The 21,947-nt window shown below is 48.1% G+C and overlaps 1 protein-coding gene across 1 annotated transcript; it reads right to left on the bottom strand.

Annotated features, from left to right (window-relative positions):
* Positions 1-233: 233 nt before the first annotated feature.
* Positions 234-21,545, bottom strand: TOMM34 (translocase of outer mitochondrial membrane 34). Its single transcript, XM_082600619.1, has 7 exons — positions 21,285-21,545; positions 16,628-16,727; positions 15,358-15,510; positions 12,015-12,184; positions 6,733-6,880; positions 1,522-1,648; positions 234-1,278 (listed from the first exon to the last, which is right to left on the bottom strand). The coding sequence occupies exons 1-7, from the start codon at positions 21,409-21,411 to the stop codon at positions 1,174-1,176; spliced, it is 930 nt and encodes a 309-aa protein (XP_082456745.1). The 5' UTR covers positions 21,412-21,545; the 3' UTR covers positions 234-1,173.
* Positions 21,546-21,947: the final 402 nt, after the last annotated feature.

Below are 21,947 nucleotides of genomic sequence, written 5' to 3'. Positions count from 1 at the left end.
CAGTGCTGTTCCGTCTGCTTGGATTGCTCTTCCCTCCCCTCTTCACCTGCTGTGATCCCCACATTAGAACTTAATTCAAACTTGACTTCCTCAGAGACCCCTTTTCCTCCACGGGGTCAAACCTCCCTAGTTGGGGAAAGTGTTGCGACCACTCCTTTAGAACACTTAAGCCGGCTGCAGTTTCACTCTTGTGTGATTAACTTCTTGCATTCCATGGGACGGTCAGCCCTCTGAGAGCAGGGACCGTGTCTATTTGTTCACCGCTGTTTCCCCAGTACTATACGTAGGGCCTGGCCCATGCAGAAATTCCAGTAAATCTGATCAAAGAATGGATGAGTGCTCCATAAGCAGTCTTTTTTTTTTTTTTTTATTGCAAAGTTCCAAAATGAACCAAAACTGAAAAAGCATAAATGAAAGTACAACAGACATTTATGTAGAAAATGTTAATGCAGTAGCTTTAACACACAGTTCAACAGAATCAGTCAGTTCAGTTCAGATTAACGTCAACATTATTACAAAGAACTAAGAAGCCTCGAGTCCCTGCCCAGGATGGAAGGACACTGACTTCCAGGAGGCCTTTCTCCCTGCCTCGCCTTCCGAAGTAGCAGCCACACCTTCTGGCTCTTGAAACAGCTCAGGCGCCTCCACGCAGGGGGCGGCAGCACAGAGCCACAGACAAAGCCGGCCAAGGGCCAGGTCCTGCATCCCCACCAAAGGAAGGCTCGGCCAAAAGGCACTGGGGCTCAGAACACAGAGCGCTGTGCCAAGGACCGGGCAGGGAGCAGCACTGGAGACCAGCTCAACAGGCTGCTTTGGCTATAGGCGGGTCAGGGCTTCCCAGTGCCCCCCACGCCCCAGCCCAGGTTGCTCAGGTGGACCACGGTGAGGGTGCCTGGTGACGCTGGAAGGGCAACTCGCTCTGGAGCGTGCTGGGCAGAGACAGAGCCGAGGGCCTTGCCTGTGAGGACCTGTGTGACCCGCTCGCTGTCCGCAGCACAGGGAGTTAGGAACAGGGAACTTTCCAACAAAACATCTTGTTTTTGACTAAACTGAGCTTAATTTGAACAGGCAAATCCTCTTGAGGGGTGGGAGGCCATCACGTCTCTGAGGGTCCCGGGAGCAGGCTCGGAGGAAGGTGGTCAGGCAGAGGTGTCCTGCTGCCCCTTTGGGTTTTTAGTTTAAGCTCCGGTTAACCTCCTGCCGCAACTTCTGTGCGGGGCCGTTCCTGGGCTCAATCTGCAGGAGGCTGTTGATGTCCGCAAAGCTGGATTTATAGTCCTGAGAGGAGAGAGAGGGTGTGGGGATGGAGCCCTGGCCCGGGGAGACCAGGCGGGGGTGGAGACCGCTGCTGAGCCCTCAGAGGGTTCCTGCACCCCAGCCTGGAGGCCTGCCTGGAGCACCTGGGCCCCTGCACGAGAAGGCACATGGCAGGTACCCCTCACCGTGACCGTGCTCTGGAAGGGCCAGCACAGGCACAACTGGCTGTGGCTCTCTTGGTGCCTCCGGCCAGAATCTCTTTACCTTGAGGGCCTTGTAGGCTTGAGCCCGTCGGTAAAACGCCTTCACGTTCTTCCCGTCCAGCCTGAGGGCTTCCGTGCAGTCCTTCACGGCCTCCTTGTACTGCTTCAGCACCAGATGGCAGAGCGCCCTGAGGGGGAAGAGCGGACCACGCAGCAGTCTGAGGAGCGCCCCGCGGCTCCCCGAACGCACCGTGCTGGGGGCTTCCTACCTCCCTCAGTCCTCACAGCCACCCAGCCCCCTTCTGCAGAGGTGACGCGGCTCAGAGGGCTGAAGGGACGCGCCAAGCTTCCACCACTACCGAGGGGCAGACCTGGGACCCAACCCGGGCTCAAACGACTCGAGATCCTGACCGTGTTCGGTGCTATTGTCGTGTCCGCCTCACGCGCCCACACTGTACTCTTTCAAGCGAAAAAAGGCTTCCCGAAACGCTCCCCGTGATAAAAAATTATCTGCCTCAAGAAAAAAACAAATACCAGGCTCTAAATAAATACCAGGCATGCTGACATGTTAGGGGTGAAATGTAAAGATGTCTACAACTTATGCATCAAAGACGGTAAGATGGATCAGTAGATGGCTATAGTGACAAAGCAAATATTCTTTTTAACTGAAGCGTACTTGATTTTATAACAATGTTTATGAATTTAATTGGGAAGTGAATGGGTGTTCAATACATAATTCATCCAACTTACATTTTGAAAACTGTCACATTCTGCATCAACGGGGGAAAAGTATATATCTGTATCTCTCTCATTCAATTTTAGTCCTTTCCCCCAAAGATAATCACTAAAAACAAAACAGATATCCATTCCGCCTCACTTTTTAATGGATACATAGTATTCACTTGTATGTACCATAATTAATTTTATTAATTCCTTATCAGTAGACATTTTTCACTGTTTCCAGTTTATAAATAATCGATGCTACCATGAACGTGCTTGCGCATAAATCTCAGACGCCTATTAGGAGGACTGCTGCATCAAAAGGTACATACATTTAAATTTTTGATTGTCACCAAAATGCTCTCCAAAAACCAGCTGACCCTTGAGGAACACGGGTTTGAACTGCGCGGGTCCACTTATACGCAGATTTTTTTCAGTAACAAATTCCAGAGTATTACACCATCTGCATTTGGTGGACTCCATGGATGCAGCAGAACCGCAGATACGAGAGGACGAATGTAAATTATGCTGAGATTTTCTGACTGCAAGGAGGGTCAGTGCCCCCAACAGCTGCCTTGTTCAAGGGTCAAGTGGACTTAAGAACAGTTACTAACAGAGACTATTTTCCTGCAACTGTACCTACCCCGGGTCTCAACCTTTAACTTCTGCCAATATGGAAGAAAATAGCATCTGTTTTTAATGCAGTTGCTTTAAATATAGGTAAAGCTGAGTGTCTTTACATAAGATTTTTAAATCTTATGAAATAAAATTTATCCAACTTCTTTAATGACTTCTGTGGGTCCCCCTCGACCACCACCAAATACCTTCCCCACTGCAAGATAATTAACCCACACGCTGTTCTAGAACTTAATGGTTTTACTTTTTACATTTGAAACTGTGATCCACTTAGAATTTATTTTAAAATAAGGAGTGAGGGTAGGGATTCGGGTTCCTTTTGAACTCTCTCCAGCCAACCCAACACCATTTATTGGATAATTCCTCTTTTTCCCACACTTTATATCTAAATTCTCTTATGCTGTTATTCTTTTCCTGACAAATTATGGAATTATTACCAAGAATGTAAAAAAATTCTAGTATTTTCATTGAGATTGCATGGAACTTATAAATCAACTTAGAAAAAGCTTCTCCTTGTAACAGTTTAAAAGCAGGCACAAATTCTGTGGCATTCTTCCCATTGAAGAGGTCCTGTGTTCTTTCCTCTTGAATGTAGGCAGGTTCTGTGACTGTTCTGACCAACACAGTACAGAGGAACGTATGAGTCCCAGTGGTAGGCTACAGAGGTCTTGTAGCATCAGCCTGTTCTCTGGGAACACTTGCTCTTGGAGCCTTTAGCTGCTATGCAAGAAGCCAACTATCCTGAGGCCACCATGCTGTGAGGACACTCAAGCCAGCATATGTGACAAGGCTGCCAGGAGAGAAAAAAAAAGGCTCCAGCTTGCTCTATCAGTTCCATTCCCCAGCCATTTCAGTCATTCCAGCCCTGGTGCCAGATATGCAGGAGAAGTGTTTAGATGACTCCAGTCCCAGCTACCATCTTGTTGACCCTGAATGACAGACCCTAGGTAAGAACTGCCCTTTCCGAATTCCTGGCTCACGAATCATGAGCAAAATAAAACAGCTGTTGTCAGCCATCAAGTTTTAGAATAGCAGTCCCTGATCTAAATTTGAACATGGAAGAATTCTAAGGAAACTAAAGTGTTCTCTCAATGGACTCTGGTAATTTAAAGAATTAGCCAAATTTCTGGGAAGTAGAGGAATCACAGTATAAGCATTAGGTACTATTTGGTGACTTCCGAACATAAATGTTGCAATGAAAATGATTACATATGAACTCCAAAGATTATATTCAAGATGTGAAAAACGCAGAACTTTGGCCTATAAAATAAACACCCTTGGCTTTTGGTAAACAGAATGATTTTGTATCCAATCAGAAGGGTTTTCGTTATGAAGGAGACAAGTGAGTGAAAAGGAACTCAAGCTCTGGAGTATAAACACCTGACTTAAATCGCAGCTCCACCATGTATTAGTGGTTTAACTTTTTGATCATTTAATTCATCTTTCTGAACCCGTTTTCTCTTAGGTAAACTGGGACCATGACCTAACCTGAAGGACTGCTGTGAGTACTAAATGAGACTCTTCTGGAGGTCCATTCAGGGCCTGGCAAATTGTAGGTGCCAAGTACCTGACAGTGATATCCACTCAGGTATCAACTGTACAGACAGAACTGGAGCCTGAGATGATGCACTGGTCCATACAGATGCATATGTATGAAGTGGAGCATTAAAATGGCATCCAGGATGTGGTATATTCCGCCACAATGGATAGAAAATTGATCTGTATAAAGTTTTCAGTCTTCTAAATTAAATTTATACAATCAATGTAATTACAGCCAAAAGCCCAACAAGATACGGTTTGGAATTTATCACAGTGAACCTAAGGTTTAGCTAGAAGATCAAAGCTGGGAAAATAGCCAGGGATACTCTGATTAAGAAGATTAAGGAAAAGACCAGCCCTACAAGATATATTGCAAAGCAATAGTAATTAACAGTGTGGCACAGACACATTTGCATGAAAATCAGTATTTAAATAAAACACTGTCCTGAATGTGGTAAAAATCCAGGAAAATGGGTTAATAGAGGTCTCCAGCAACATGAGGTAATGAGCAAGGCCAGAGAGCCCACAGAAAGAGGAGTTAGAAGATGATGCTGGACTTCCCTGGTGGTGCAGTGGTTAAGAATCTGCCTGCCAATGCAGGGGACACAGGTTCGAGCCCTGGTTCAGGAAGATTCCACGTGCCGCGGAGCAACTAAGCCCGTGCGCCACAACTACTGAGCCCGCGCGCCACAACTACTGAAGCCTGTGCTCTGCAACGAGAAGCCACCGCAATGAGAAGCCCGCACACTGCAACGCTCGCCGAAACTAGAGAAAGCCCACGCGCAGCAATGAAAACCCAACACAGCCAAAAATAATTAAAAAAAAAAAAAAGATGCTGCTGCACAAACATGAACAAAGGGGCTGCAGCCCTTTTTCCCGAGTTAGCCTGGCTGACTGAGGCACCTGGGTCCAATCGGCCAGTAAAACTACAGATCCAAAATGCCAAAATCCATGCTTTACAACTAAAAGTTCCCTTTTCAACTCATTCGGCAGCAAAACCTGACCTGAACTTACATGGGGCTGCTTAGTCTTTCTTTACACCATTCCATGTGATCCTGGAATTTCAGTATGTTTCACGGCAGAAACACTGAACGATTAACTTTTGCGAGCTGCCCAGACCCTGCTGGAGTGTTATGTGACTCAGCATATGCACTATGATACCTTCCTAAAATCGGAAACACATTTTATCCCAAGAGTTTTGGATAAGGAACGGTGAGCCTAGGCTCTAGCCTTGGTTTTCTCAACATTAAAACAAGATGAGCATCCACTACCAATACCTTTGAGGGCTACTGCTGAGCAGGGACTCCTACACAATCGAGAGACAGTACCCTGGCTCCCAGGCTCTCACTGTTGGTGGAAAGAATCACCGACCGCTGGCAGCAGCTCAGGGCGCAGGCCCTTCTATAGCGCCGCAAGTCCAACCCCTCAGGCTAGACTGGACCCTTCTCTCTTGCTCAGGCCAGGCAAGAGTTAATCCGTACCCTGGGTTCTGCCCTGGTGCTCGCAGACAGACAGTGCCGACATTTCTAACCAGAGGGTCCTGGAGAAGCCCACGGGGTGAGAGTCGGGGACGGTGCAGAGGCTGTGATACTTGTGTTGGGGGTGTGTTTGCACAGCAAGCCCACAGCTTTTACTCACATCCTATGTTTATCTGGTTAATGAAAATTTGGGGGGTGGGGGGGCGAACAAAGCCCAGGCTCCCCTTGGGCACCCCAGTTTCTGCCCTTTAAGAGAGTGAGTGCCACTGGCAACGCCCATCTCACCGTGACCAAAGAGTGTGAATGCACATTTTGAGCTGTAACAAACAGGCATACCTCGTTTTACTGTGCTTCACAGATATTTTGAAGATATCAAAATTGAAGATTTGTGGCAACCCTGCATCGAGCAAGTCTACTGGCACCATTTTTCCAGCAGCATTTGTTCACTTTGTATCTCTGTTTCACATGTTGGTAATTCTCACAATACTTCAAACTTTTTCATTATGATTATACTCGTTACAGTGATCTGTGATCAGTGATCTTTGATGTTACTACTACGACTTGCTGCTCACATGATGACTGGCAATTTTTAGCAACAAAGTATTGTTAAATTAAGGTACATACGTTGTTTTTTAGACATAATGTTATTGTACATTTAACAGACTACAGTATAATGTAAACGTAACTTTTAGATGCACAGGGAAACCCCAAAGCTCGTGTGACTCGAGTTATTGCGATATTTGCTTTACTGTGGTGGTCTGGAACTGACCCTGCGATATCTCCGAGGTATGCCTGTACTGACTAAATGCTGGGATGCAAAGCCCATCACAGCCTAAGAGAAGACTGCGGGAGAATGTTCGGTGTCCTGAAATCCCCCAGGCCAGCCGTGTGGAAGGTACCTGTTGCTGTACGTGGCGGATTCCACGTTACTAAACCAGAGGCTCTCATTGTACTTCTCAATCGCTTGCTTATGGTTCCCCTTCTTTACAAGCTCATTGCCTTCCTCCTTCAGAACTCTGGCTCTCTCCACATCCCCAGCAGAAGGCACTAGATACAAATTCAGAAGAGGAAAAAACCATGGAGCAGGTGCCCAGCTGAGCTCCAGGAGATCTCTTGGGCAGCGTCTCTTCTAAGCCGTCTACAACACTCTGTCCCCAGAGCGTTCCTGCACTGTGTAAAGCATCCTGCCTGAGTAATGAGACCCCCGATCAATGGCTTCTGGGATATTAAACAGCTTTTCCTTTGGAAGAGATTGGGACTCCTGATATAAACATACTTTTACACACACAATGATAAATACACAATAAAAAGTAACCCAGGTTCTGGCCTCAGCACTGCCACTCAGTAGCTGGAAGTCCTGTGTGGCCTACCTAACGCATCTGGACCTCAATTTGCTCACCAAAACATTGGGGGCGATACCTATTCCACACAGGGCTACTGTTAGGATGAAATGTGAGAAAACAGGAGAAAGTGCAGAGCATCCTATAAACTTAAAGCAGGAGAATAAGTGAGAAAGTATTTAAATAAACAAGCATCTGGTAAAAAGGGTGAAGATCCTGGGCTTCCAGAAAAGGGCAGGGGTATCTGCTACTCCTCAGTTGTTTTGGTCTGAGCCTGTGAGTGTTCTCCCCAACTCGACACCTGCAGCTGTGCCCCAGCCTTCGGGGTGGCGGGGTGGGAAGAGGGAGAAAGGGAGAAAAAGAGAGAGAACAAGGTGAAATGCCAGCTGCTCCACCTGGCCTTGGGGCCCTCCACTGCACGGACCCAGTTAATTATTCCAGCCCCAGCTCCCATATAACCTGCTTTTTCAATTTTTAAAAACTATCTTTATAAAATACTCAATATTTATGTCAAGGGTAAGGTTTTAGGAATAAAACTAATACCCTTGAATTCATCCCTCACCTTAAGAAACAGAACATTTACTAAGACCTTTGAAATCCTGTGAGCCTCTCCCGCAATCAATCCACCCCTGGAGGAAACCATTATCCCCAATTCTGTGCACACCAAGCCCCCCGCCCCCGTTTTCTTGGTTAGTTTAACTAAATATACAATAGTATCTATAAACTATTTATTGTTTACATTGTCTTAGAACTTCAAATAAAGGAATATATAATTCTACCTATTCTTTTTCCCCTCAAAATTATATTCCTGAGATTCATCTGTGTGGATGCATATACCTGTAACTCCTTCATTCATTCTCACTGCTGCAATGCAACTGATTTATCCGTTCTACTGTTTATGGAGACTTGGGTTATTTTGCTTTTCGCTCTTACCGAATTATATTTTTTATTTAAAAAAATTATTTATTTATTTATTTTTGGCTGCGTTGGGTCTTCGTTGCTGGGTGGGCTTTCTCTAGTTGCGGCGAGCAGGGGCTACTCTTCGTTGCGGTGCGCGGGCTTCTCACTGCGGTGGCTTCTCTTGTTGCAGAGCACAGGCTCTAGGCACGCAGGCTTCAGTAGTTGTGGCTCACCGGCTCTAGAGCGCAGGCTCCGTAGTTGTGGCACACGGGCTTAGTTGCTCCGCGGCATGTGGGATCTTCCCGGACCAGGGCTCGAACCCGTGTCCCCTGCACTGGCAGGCGGATCCTTAACCACTGCGCCACCAGGGAAGTCCCTCTTACCGAATTTCTGCTCTGAACGTCCTTGTACATGTCTCCTTGTGCACACGTGCACGAGTTTCTCTAGAAGCAGAGCCAGTGGGTTGCAATGTGCACACGTCCTCAGCTTCACCTTGGCTCTGCAACGCACCCCACGCTGCCCCATGCTTGTCCCCGCTAGCCACCAGCGATGCCCCACCACTTCATTCTCTCACTCCTTCCGCTGCCTCTGCCGAAAACCCCCTTCCCTTCGTGCCTGAAGAGCTCACCCTTTCAGGCCCAGCTCAACCTGTCACCTCCAGGAGCCTTTCCCCAGCTCTCCCAAGCACACTGATGGCAGTTCCCAATTTGAATTCCTCAAACATTAGAGACTCTGAAGCACCTGTTCTTCCTCCTGTATTTTATTATTATTTTTTAAGATTTATTGAGATACAATTTATCTACCATAAAATTCACCATTTTAAAGTGTACAAATCACTGATTTTAGTGTAGTCCCGAAGTTATGCAACCATTACTACTACCTAATTCCAGAACATCTTCATCACCTCCAAAAGAAACCCCATACCCATTAGCAGTCCCTCCCATTCCCGTCCCCATCCTCGGTAACCACCAATCCACTTTCCGTCTTTTAGGATTTGCTACTGTGGACATTTCATCTAAAAGGAATCATACAATATGTACTCTTTTGTGACTTCTTTCACTTCGCATAGTGTTTTCAAGGTTCGTCTGTATTGTACCATGTATCAGAATTTTCTTCCTTTTTATGGCCGAATGATGTTGCACTGTATGGATATACCACATTTTGTTTATCCATTCATCACTTGAGGGACATTTGGGTTGTTTCCACTTTTGGGCTGCTATGAATAATGATGCTGTGAATATTTGTGAACAAGCTTTTATGTGAACATGGGTTCGATTCTCTAGGAGAAGGACTGCCGTTGCGCAGCTCTTAAGTGTATGTTTGTTTTAATGCACCTCAGGTGAAGCCCTTTACACACATAAAGCTTTCAGCCCCGGCTTGGGACCTGAGTGAGCAGGTAGGAACCTGTCTCACCCACAACACGTGGTGGGGTCCAAATCAGCTGGAAAGCCCAGCCAGAGTCCCACTAGCAATTCTTTTTCCTCTCTCCCATGCCCTGAGACGCTCAGTAGTTTCTTCAATTCAAGATGCTGTCTATTTGATAACAATTCAGAGGCCTGGGGTAGGGGAAGTGGTGGCAGGAAAGTTTCTTTTGACACTGATTGTAAGATACCTCCTGATTTTAAAGAGTTAAATTGTTTGGGGAGGGGAGAGGGATTATTGCATTTTTAGACTTGGGGAGATTAGTCTTACATTTAAAGGTTACCCTCAGAGGCCAACACAGCATTTTTATAGAGGAGGAAAAGGAGGGATGGCTCCATAGCTTAGACAACAGTGCAGGCCAGCCCTTACTGCTGAGGCTGCAGCGATAAGGAGTGTAGACACAGAAGCAGCAGGCAAGGCTGGGCGGTGGTCCCTCTACTGAGCATCTCCCATGTGGCCTCCAGGGGCAGCCCGTGGAGAGAAAGGTTACTCTGTGCTACATCAGACACTAAGCAATAGGGATCTGTTCCTTAATTCTCCACACCATGGTGTCACAGGAAAGGCTGAGGAGCTCCAAGTGGCAGAGCCCAGAGAACTCTGGACTCCAAGCCCAACCCTGTTCCTTCCATAATGCCATGTATTACTTCACCTCCCTGGGCCTTGGTTTCCCGATCTGTGCAGTCAGGAGAGTGATCCCTTCCCTGCCTGAGTCACTGTCATTATCAGGACCAAACAAAACGAGTTAATAGGGAGGTGAGCACCCTTTAAAATGAAGGACACATGTGGGTGATGATGTATCCTGGGCCTGGATTCATTTAAGCTCACTGATCTATTCATGCCACAGATATTAATAAGCACCCGGTTATAGTTCAACCTCCACTACCTCTTAAAGTAACTACCACTACATTTTTATTACCTACTGCACACTTTGTTATCTAAGTCACTCTAATTTCAGAAGAAGTTCCTTAGGCTTCCCTCCTAGTACTCATGCCTCCTACTCCCTGCCCAATACTCAGACGCCTTCCTGAAACTTGGGTCTTTACGGTGGTCTCCTTCTCAGGACTGTTTTGATGCATTATTGTCTTGGCCTTCCTCCTGTATTTTAAATTGCTCTGTTTATGTGTCTCAGTCTCTCACTGGGCCGAGAGCTTCCCGAGGCCCTCTCTGGGCCACACTGCTCAGCACAGGGCCTGGGACACACCTGGCTGTGACTCCAACAAAAGAATGAAGCAAATGGTAGGTGCACTGAAGGCGTCGAGTTCATTAGCGCCCCACGTTCTCGTTCTAGGGAGGGAATTCTCCCCACGGCCAGATAGGTTTCCTCCTGGGAAGGGGAACGACTCCTGCCCTCCTGTACACCCAATGCAAGGCTCCAGCCCCGCCTCCTCTGCACCTGCCATCCTCAAAACCTCACTTGCTGGGCTGGGAAGACTCCCCTGGAACATTATAAGAGTTTCCAGTTGCCCCTGCCTGGAGAAGGGCCTCCTGTTTTTATAGAGCTGAGGTGGACTCATTATAAGAGTTTCCAGTTGCCCTGCCTGGAGAAGGGCCTCCTGTTTTTATAGAGCTGAGGTGGACCCATTATAAGAGTTTCCAGTTGCCCCTGCCTGGAGAAGGGCCTCCTGTTTTTATAGAGCTGAGGTGGACGGTCTCCTGTTTGGGGCTACCTGGCTTTGATCTCCCGTCTCTTACTCATCCTCCTCCAGGGACTCATACAGTGTGTGTGTTCCTCTAGCTATGGAGGTGGAGCAGATGGCAGAGAGCTGAGCTCATCACAAAATCTCAAGCCCTGGTCACAGTGACTAGTGTAGGGAATGGCCTGTGACCACATAAGGCCAAAATAAATTAAGAAAAGAGGAGCTAGGGATTTGGGGGAAAGAAACCCTCTCTTAGGTAGCTATCAGAAAAAGAACTCTTTCTCTCCCTCTGGGTCATGAGGCATGGCACATGGATGCGAGTCAGTGAACTGCCACAGCTATTGTACTACCTTGGAGGGAAGACTGCCTGCAGACAAAGCCGATACACACTAGAGAAGAGCGCAGACAGAAGTGCAGAGAAATGGAGCCAGAGTCTGATGATGTAGTGAGCTGCTGGAGCAAGCCGTGCCTGAACCTGAACTCCAGGCCTTTCAGTTATATGGGCCAATACATTCTCTTTATTATTTTTACCACATGAAGTTTTTCTGTTCTTTCAACCCAAAACATCCTACATGATACATCCAAATGCTGCCAGAGGTATGAGAAGGAAACTAACACTGGATACCTGTGCACGAGGCTGGGAGTTCAAGGAGCCTCATATCACCTAATCCCTACACCTGTGGGGTAGGCTTTCTCATCGCCCACTGTAGAGCTGAGGAGACAATCTCTAGGAGGTTAAGGCTTTTTTGTTTTGTTTTTTTACTTTGTTTATAAGATTTTAAAAAGAACTCATCTTACACGAGGCCAATTTTTACAGGATTACTCTAAAGAAAGTGGCTCTGGGGAGACTGGACTCTCTCTGGGCAGGAAGTCACAGCTTACCTCTGCTCTTCGTAGCTGTGGTTTCTTTGGATTTGCTTTTAGCTGTCTCTTTGCAGTCTTCCGAAGGCAAACACTCCCACCTCTTCTGAGCGGAAAAAGGCACCAAGGGGATAGGGGGCAGCTTCTGGCGCCACTCGGGCCCAAAGGAGTCCATAAGAGCTCTGGTCATTCTGGAAAGGCAGGCAGGATCACAGTGAGGTTTCCAGCTGGGTCAGGAAGATATTCCTCCTCTCGTAAGCCCAAAGGAGGTATACGAGAGGCAGTTATCATCTGCCCCTGGTTTGAACCATCTCTTTGTACCCTTCTGACTCGCAGCAGGAATGGAACAGGAGCCTGCCACCATATACGTCTTCAGGTCGGCCACCACGACACTCCCTCCCTACCTGGCCCTCGCTTGCCCGCGCTTGTCACACTACGTTAACTTCAAAGGGATGATCTGGTGCTTGCTAAGGTAATTTAAACCTGACCCCCAAGGGACCATGCATGCCCCAAGAACCACGTTTTATATTTTCTTAATGAATCTATTACAAGGCCATGCAAACACCTGACATTTGATTAACGCTCAGAGATTTTTTTAAAAATGCAAATCTTATGTCATTCAAATTTTAAAATCTTTCAGTTGTTTCCATTTCACTAGGCTGGCAGGGCCTGAGACCTGGTGCCCTCCCACCCCTCCGTTTTTACTGTGTGCCACACTGCCTCTCGATCCTCACGTTCAAGCCTTTGCACATGCTCTCCCCTCCCCCCAGAAGAATCTCCTCCACTTCCCATTCCCCACTCCCACCTTCTAGGCTCAGGGACCATGCTGGTTTTGTTAACTGATTTCCAGCACCTGGCACATTACCTGGCACCCACGAGGGCCCATTAAGTAGGTGCTGGGTGAGTACATGAAGCTGACTGTAACTTCTGCTCCTACAACAATGTTCCTGTGTTACTAGAATGAAAAGCTCACAGACTGATAGCACTACATACTCAGGGGCTCTAAGCCCCCAAAGCTGTTTTTCTGATTGGCCCAGCTGCTTCAAAACTCTACCCTCCTCCACCGTGCTCCCTAACCCTCCTCCTTGGACTTCCTCACACCCTAAACACAAACCTACCTGCACGGGCACACAAAAATTCCTATTTCTCTCCCATCAAAACAGAAGAGCTGGGCTTCCCTGGTGGCGTAGTGGTTGAGAGTCCACCTGCCGATGCAGGGGACACGGGTTCGTGCCCCGGTCCAGGAGGATCCCACGTGCCGCGGAGCGGCTGGGCCCGTGAGCCATGGCCGCTGAGCCTGTGCGTCCGGAGCCTGTGCTCCGCAACGGGAGGGGCCGCGGCAGTGAGAGGCCCGCGTACCGCAAAAAACAAACAAACAAACAAAACAAAACAAAAAAACAGAAGAGCTGACAGGGCCAATCCCTCCACCTCGGCTCGGGATCCATCTTTCCCTGCCTCTCCTGGGCCGCACTCGGCCAGCACCGCCCTCTCCCACATCTGCATCCTTTCTCTCTACCGACCCCACCTCTCAGCAGCTAGCTCCCTCCTCCGGGACGGACCCCCGACACGGCAGCTACACTGCTCTGCCCTTCCCAGCCTGGCTCCTTAAGCCCACTGCCATTTGGCTTCTGACCCCACTGAACTGCTTCCATCAGAATCACCGGTGACTTCATTCCTACACCGAGTCTACTTAAGCTCATCGAAACACCTGATCCGAATGACGTCTTCATCCCCCCCGAAACGCTCCTGCCTTCGCGATACTAACTGCTCTCGTGTCCTCCGCCCGCTCCCGCTGCTGTTCCTCTGTGCGTCCCTCGAATGTTGGATTCCTCAAACTCCATCCTCTTCCCCCCACACACACTTGCTGTGGTGCTGTTTTTTCCCCACAACCTCAAGCCGCCTCTATGCTGATGACCTTCAGATCTCTATGTTCAGCCCGTATTTTTCCTCCTTTGCTCTGCATGCATGTAAATGCCCAGCCGGCTTCTTGCTTCTCTGGTCTCCGCCCCACAGTCACCTCCAACTCAGGGTGTCAACCACCTGGACGCCTCCTCTCTTCTTCCCTTCCCCCCACCCTCCAACCGCCAACACTTGTTGAAATACCACCTGAATGTCCCCTGAATTGGTCCCACTGCTCTCTATCCAGCACCTCTTCTGGATTACCGCCCGCCCCATTCCTATTCTGTTCTCCTTCATGGTCGACACACAGCGGGAAGCCACTCAACTTTTCTCTCAAATCTGCTCATGTTGCCCCCCTGCTAAAGACCCTTTCACGATGCCTCACTGTGTCTGGATTAAATCCAAGCCCCTGGACACAAGGCCCTGTGTGATCTGGCCTCACCATCCTTCCGGAACCGAGCCGCTCGCGTGCAGCACCGTGAGCAGTGGAATTCTCACAATCCCTCTAACGCCTCCTACTCACTGACCTTGCACATGCTGCACATGCTCCCTGCTGGCCCCTGGCCCAGAGCACTATTCATCTCTCTGTCTCAGCTCACCTTCTCTGGAAAGCCCTCTCTGGACTCCCCCTGGCTGTTAGGTGCCTTCTACCACAGCACTCATCACGCTGCAGGTTTGCCTGTGACTGACTGCCGTCCTCCTGGAGACCAGGAGCTCTACTAGGGCAGGAAGAGGTATGTCTCAGTCATCAGCCCAGGCCCTAGTGCAAAGTCTGGTACATAAGTGGCAGATTTTGTTGAATGATAGAGACTAAAAGGAAGCAGAGAGAAAACAGGTCAAGCCAGAAAGGACGCACTAAACAGATACCATGGAGTCCTGGTTCAGGGTTTCTGTTAGTGTGGTGTCTGGCTTTCTAACAGACCATGCAAAGAGGGGAAACATGACCAGTTACCTAAATGAGGGCATCTGCTCAGAAGACCAGAAAGACATTTCACCTGAGGGGCCTTGTGAAGGGGTCACAGAGTACAATATACTGAACCATATCCACAAACAACAGCCCTACAGCCTGGGGTGACAGCTGCTTGTTCTGTGTCTTACTTTCCCCACTCTAGTTAGCTCTTTGGAGCAAGTGGGGTCTACCTCTTTTTTATATCGGTATTCCCCACTGAACCCGGCTTAAACAGAGCTCAATTAAGTACTCCTGTGTGAATGCATTTGAGCATCTAGGCAAAAAACAAACAAACAAAAAAACCCCAAGACCCCACAACTCAGTAATTCTGACCCCTTAAAAACCTGCTAAAATACAACAGCAGACTGTCCTTCCACACTTTCTGCACATGCTCATTAGGAGTTTCTAAGCCTAGCCCAAAGGGATCCTCCCAGAAGACGACCAAAGCAATGGTTCCAAGCTAATCAGGGAGGACAGGACATCTCAGAGAGACTGACCACAGTGACTCGGGCTCACCTGCTGCTGCCTTCCAAGGCTGACGTCACACTGTCATCAATCTGCAGCACAGTCAGGTAGTCCATGTAGGCCAGGGTGTACTTCTCCAGAGCCTCGTAGGCTGACGCTCGCCGCAGCAGGGGCTTCATGCCAAAGGGAACCAAGGCCAGCGCTCTAGGACAGGAGGCAGAAATGTCATCGGGCTGTTGAGTCATCAGGGCTCCTCGCCGCAGTTCCTTCCAGATGGGGCATCTGCAGCACTCAGTACATGGGAGGTCACTTCTGACAAGACGATGCTAGACGGTGAAGTCTTAGAAGAGGGACTTTTCAACTTAGACTGAAGTGGAGTAGGGAAAGAGGGCAGAGAACCACTACTATTGTGAAATGTGTGCGCGTGTGCATCGATTTTTATAGCTGCAATTCCCCGAAATCAAGAATAAGTGCCTTGTAGCTTTCATGCTTCTATGTTTCTATAGAGCGTGGCCAAGTGGGAATAACGAACAGGCTTTGGAGTCAGATGGAGCAGTGTCTGAATTCCACCTCTGCCACTAACCATGTGACCCCAGGCAAATCACTCTACAGCCTCAATCCTCCACAACCCAGTTCTAGCCTGGGAAGGATGGCTGACTTACCCTACAGAGTGCTCATGAGCGCTCCACGAAGGAAACCTGGCACAGGGCCTGGTACAGATCAACTGAGCACAGGCTCCACGAGCGTGCTCACCTTTCTCCTCCTCTCCCACCTATCACCAGGGCATGAATCTAAGGCAATGTCACAGGATATCAGATCTGAGAACACATTAAGGTACATGTGCTAGTTTAGCGATGACCATGAAGGCAATCTCAGATTGGCTTGAAGAAGAAAGTATGAAGAATTGTTTAACGTCCTCTACACCTGGTCACTGCTTACTTCTTTCGAGGCTATCTATTAACCTCCCTCCCTCTTTCTTTCTCTCCCTCCCTCCCTCTCTCACCCACATCTACCCCAGAAAAAAACCGGAGCAAGCCAGTTACTAGTCTGCAACTCTACCTCATTCCCAGGTCCCAAATTTCACAAAGCCTTAAAGGCCGACCTCTAACTACCCACCCTACTCCTTTCAGCAGCAGAGCTGAGGCTCCAAAGACACAAGTCAGGGGCCACAAGGACCAAAGAGAGCTTCCTATTCTCAGTGACTTGCTGACACTTAGTGACATTTCCTAATATCTGTCGCAGAGGTAACTTGGTGGGACCAGAGAAGCCCAGCCTCCCCTCCTGAGCCCCCAGCACCCCAAAGTCAGCCCTGCCCGCTCACGAAGTGCAGTCCTTGATGCAGTCTATGCAGTTCCCATCCTTCAGGTGGCACGCTGCTCGGTTGGAGTAGAGAACACTTTCTTTTTCTGGGTCTGAAGAACCTGCCCAAGTGGAAGCAGAAAGTGCACTATTAACAGGCTGGGAAATGGATGCCCCAGGATATCAGGAGTGCATCCACACCCTGAGTTCTCTGGGCTTTAGTAAAGGGCTGCAGAGATGACTGTAACCCATTCAGGCTTGTTGGTCTGATGGGCTGGTAAGTCTGTCAAGGGAGTGAGAACACCCAGCTTCCTGCCATTCACAGGGAATCAAGCATCTGCTCATGCACTCAGTCCAGCACTGAACTTGGTACCAGGCCAAAGATCAAAATGAAATAGCTCAAAGAAATCCATGCTGTAACTACCTGGGGTGTGTGTGTGTTAATCTTAGTACAAGAAGCGTGTAAATCCAATAAAGAAGGAAGAGACGAAAATGTCATAAATGCTATGACAAATGGACTGAACAAGTGTTATGGGGACACAAAAAACTAATTCTACTTGCTCAGAGAGGACTCTGCCAAGTCCTCTGGGTCTGGCAGGACTACAGAGAACTTAATCAGCAGAAGGGCTCAAGCTATCCCATGGGGAGGAGAATCATTACTGCCTTTCCCTAAAAGCAGTCCTTCTCCTTAGGAATCTCAGAAAGCTCAAGTCCTTTACTGTGGCCACAAGGATTTTCATTTTTAAAAATAATTTTTCAACCACTTCATACCCACTAGCATGAGCCATAATGAAAACAAACAAAAAGTGGAAAACTGTCAAGTGTTGACCCAGTGATTCCGATCCCAGGCACATACCCAGAACAGAAAACAAGCTCTCCTTTGAAAATTGTGAAACATATGGAAACCAGTATAACAGACAGTTGATGTTCATCACTAAACTCAGCATACAATCTATTTGTTTATACCTTTTTGTTTTTGATATGACTAAAGCTCCACTCATCCCCACCCTTTTCCCTTTGCCCCCTTCCCAGTCCCCCAGAGGTTGGCATAATCCTGAAGTTGGTATGTCACATTCTCATGTATGTCTATCTTTATTACATAGGTATTCACAGGCAAGACACAATATCACTTTCTATCTTTTTTTTTTTTTGGCCATGTCGCACGGCATATGGGATCTTAGTTCCCCGACCAGGGATCAAACCCTCACCCAGTGTAGTGGAAGCGCAGAGTCTTAACCACTGGACCACCAGGGAAGTCCACTTCCTTTTAAAGCTTTTCCTAAGTGGCATAACCACTGGACCACCAGGGAAGCCCACTTCCTTTTAAAGCTCTTCCTAAGTGGCATCATATTGCCTCTCCTGCAGCTTGCCTTTTTCACTAAGTATCATGTTACCATATTGATGCATGATCTCTTTCATTCAATACCAAATATAATAAAATAATCTTCTTTTTTCTCTTATTTTTGCCGGGCCCTGAGTGAGATAGCAAAGTACAGAGATAAGTAAAATACATCCTTGCCCTTAAGAAGCAAGCACAAGTATTCAAAACTTGCAATCCATCTCAAGTTACCAGAGCACGGTTGCTCAGAAAACAGCAGTGGTGTGGTGGAAAGGGCATCAGAACCTACAATCCAGCCTGCGATCCTGCACAAGTCATTCAATCCCCCTGATCACATGTGCTCACCTATAAGATGAAGGTATCATTTCACAGACTTGCTGGAAGGGTTTGTTTTATTAGGTTGCTCCCTGCTCTCCTTTCACGATCAGGGAAACTGATCAGAGAAATCAAGGGACTTGCCCATAAATTACCTAGAAAATCAGTAGCAGGATCAGAACCAAATTCTGGTCCTCTGCTGAATCCAGACATCAGGCCACCTCTTCTTGGGGCCCAGAATAAATCCATACAAAAAGACAAGTTTTTCCAGGCCAGCTGGGGTAGGATGAAAGAAAAAGGCAGAAATATCAATACCTCACATTCCTCAGCAACTTTATTAAGTTGAGATGAAGAGCTGGGCCTACAGAGAAGTGTTCTAGAAAAAAAGACAGGGCAGTGGGGCAAAAGAGTGGCTTGAAACTGCAAAAATTCAAACAAAAAAGACTGGAACTTAGAGAGGATTTGGGAAAAAGTCTAGCAAAATAATTAAAAACTTGGACTTGGGAATCGGAGAGACCCACATTCAAATTCTGCCTCTGACATGTCTTCACTGTGTCACCCCAGAAGAGGCAATTTAACTCTTCTGGTTCCCTCATCTATAAAGCGTCTTGCCCATAAGTTAGTATGAAGATAAAAAGGGGTAATGTCGGGCTTCCCTGGTGGCGCAGTGGTTGAGAGTCCGCCTGCCGATGCAGGGGACACGGGTTCGTGCCCCGGTCCAGGAGGATCCCACATGCCGCGGAGCGGCTGGGCCCATGAGCCATGGCCACTGAGCGTGCGCGTCCGGAGCCTGTGCTCCGCAACGGAAGAGGCCACAGCAGTGAGAAGCCCGCGTACCGCCCCCCCCCAAAAAAGGGGTAATGTCTATAATGCCTAGCAAGTACTCAACAAATGCTAGCCAAAGAAATGAGAAAGAGGAGGAAGGCAAAGGGAAAGAGGTACCAACGAGGGGCTGAAAGGGGTTCCAATGAGGCTCTGGGATAAGACATTCTGGAGAGGCTTTGGGCAAAAGGCTGTTGTTGGCTGAAATGAGCCGGAGGCTGGGAGAACTGGTAACAAAAGGTTACTGCTCTGTTGAAAATTCTCCAGTAGCTTCCCAACAGGGAATAAAACCCAAACTCCTTACCTTGAACTGCTATGTAAAATGCTTACACAATAAGGTTCTTTCTCTGTAACTGACCAAGTCTTACTACTTCCTCCACTGGCTCCCTGTGCTTTGGCTCCTGGAACACACCCGCTGATTCTGTCTGGGGCCTTTGAAATTACGGTTCCTTCCACCTGGAATGCTCGACACCCCAGACTTTGTGCAGTTGGCTTCTTCTCACCAAATGTCACTTCTGCAAAGAAGTTGTCCTCGACCTCCCATTCTTCATAAAGGAGCTCCCCAGTCAAACCTATCATATCATCACATCTGTCTTCTTCAAAAGCCCTGATCATTACTGCACAGTTGTTGTTTGTTATTTACTAGCTTAAGATCACACCTGTGGCTCCCTCACCAACAAGGATGTATGACCCTTGAGAGAAAGGACCTTCTCCGTCTTATTATACACTCATTACATACAGGTGCTGAACAAATGTTAATTTAAGTAAAGACTGACCCGTTGAGGAGAATGAGAGTTGCCTCAGGGATCAGAATGAGGCCTAAATATCAGAATGGGGTCCAATAGGACAATTAAAAAGCAGGCAGCTCACACACCTATCAGGATGGCCACTATCGAAAGAACAGAAAATAAAATGTGTTGGTAAGGATGCTGAGACGTTGGAATCATTGTGCCCTGCTAGTGAGAATGTAAAATGGTACAGCTATTATGGAAAACAGTATGGAGGTTCCCTGCCCCCCCAGATTAAAAATACAATTACTATCTGATCCAGCAATCCCACTTCTGGGTATGTATGCAAAAGAATTAAGAGCAGGATCTCGGAGATATCTGCACATTCATGTTCATCATAGCCAAGAGGTGGAAGCAATTCAAACATCCATTAACAGATGAATGGATAAAGAGAATGTGGTATATCCACACAATGGAATATTATGCAGCCTTAAAAAAGAACGAAAGCCTGTCACATGCTACAACATAGATTATAATGTCATAGAGATTATTCAGTCACAAAAGACAAATACTGTATTATTCCACTCGTTTGAAGTACCTAAAGTAGTCAAAATCACTGACATGGAAAGCAGAAAGGTGGATACCAAGGGCTGGGGGGAGAGGCGGAATTAGTGTTTAGTGGGTACAGAGTTTCAGTGTTGCAAGATGAAAAAGTTCCAGAGATCTGTTGCACAACAACGTGAATATACTTAACTCTACTGAACTCTACACTTACAAATGGTTAAGACGGTAAATTTAATGTTTTTTTACCACTGTAAAAAATGATAAAACATCTATTAATATGGAAATATGTTCCTGTTATGTCATTAAGTAAAAAAGAACCAAGAGGTCTTCCCTGGTGGGGCAGTGATTAAGAATCCGCCTGCCAATGCAGGGGACAGGTTCGAGCCCTGGGCCGGGAAGATCCCACATGCCGCAGAGCTACTAAGCCTGTGCGCCACAACTACTGAGCCTGCAAGCCACAACTACTGAAGCCCGCGCTCCGCGACAAGAGAAGCCACCGCAATGAGAAGCCCGGGCACCACAACCAAGAGTAGCCCCCGCGCTTGCTGCAACTAGAGAAAAAGCCCACACGCGGCAACGAAGACCCAACACAGCCCAAACTAAATAAATAAATTTATTTTTTAAAAATCCACACACACACACACACACACACACAAAACCAGTAATAAAACCATGTTACAATAATAATAATAATAAAAGTGGAAAGAAAGGCTGAGGAAGTTTCTCGTAGGATGCCCAAGCTGGGGGAAGGGGGAGGAATGGGCGGGTGGTGGGAGGGCCTGGTTGGCCAGTCGGCCTCGGGTAAGGAAGCCCTAGGTCGACAGGGCCAGAGCGACGTCTGGGTAGCTGGGGTCGGGGAAGACAAGAGGGAGAAGGAGGCCTGGCGGCGAAATGGGGGGCCGGGGTCGCACCTTGCGCCTGCAGCAGCCGTAGCGCGCGGCTGTAGAGTATGGCGGCCTCGGCGAACTGGCCGTTGCGGAAGCTCAGGTTGCCGGCGGCGCGGAGCTCCTCCACAGAGTCTGGAAGTTTGGGGGCCATCCTGGCGCCGAACCGGTAAACTGGAGGGTGGCCTCGGTTCCCGGCGCCGAGGCGTGCCCTACCGTGTCTGGGCGGAAGCACCGGCTGCGAGTATTTGGGTGCAACGGCTACACTGGCGCGGAGACGGCGGGACGCAGCGGGGCAGGGGCGGGGCCTGCGCGGGGCCTGCGCGAACCCGAGGCTCCTAGTGCCCCTCCCTTTGCGCATGCTCAGTTCTGACCTAGCGCGGAGCTGCAGTGGGGTCTCCGGAGATGCGGTGGACGTTTTGGCTTGCTAGAACCCTAAGGATGAAACCGTGAACAGGTCCCTGTTTGCCTGGTGTTTACATTCTAGGGGGGCCTGACTTGTAGTTACCTCATGAGCAAATGAAGACGATAATCTCATAATGTGATTAGTGCTATAAGGAAAACAAAACAGTAATACCATAGAAGGTGACCACGTGGAGACTTTTTAAGTAAGAGGCGTGGGGAAGGCGTCTCCGAGAGACTAATAATTGAGCCGAGACCTGAGACTATTTAGGAAATGCGTTTTCAGAC

Source organism: Mesoplodon mirus (assembly GCF_964341445.2).
Source record: "Mesoplodon mirus genome assembly, chromosome: 15".
Classification (NCBI taxonomy): domain Eukaryota; kingdom Metazoa; phylum Chordata; class Mammalia; order Artiodactyla; family Ziphiidae; genus Mesoplodon; species Mesoplodon mirus.
This window is presented reverse-complemented; position numbering and strand designations above follow the sequence as displayed.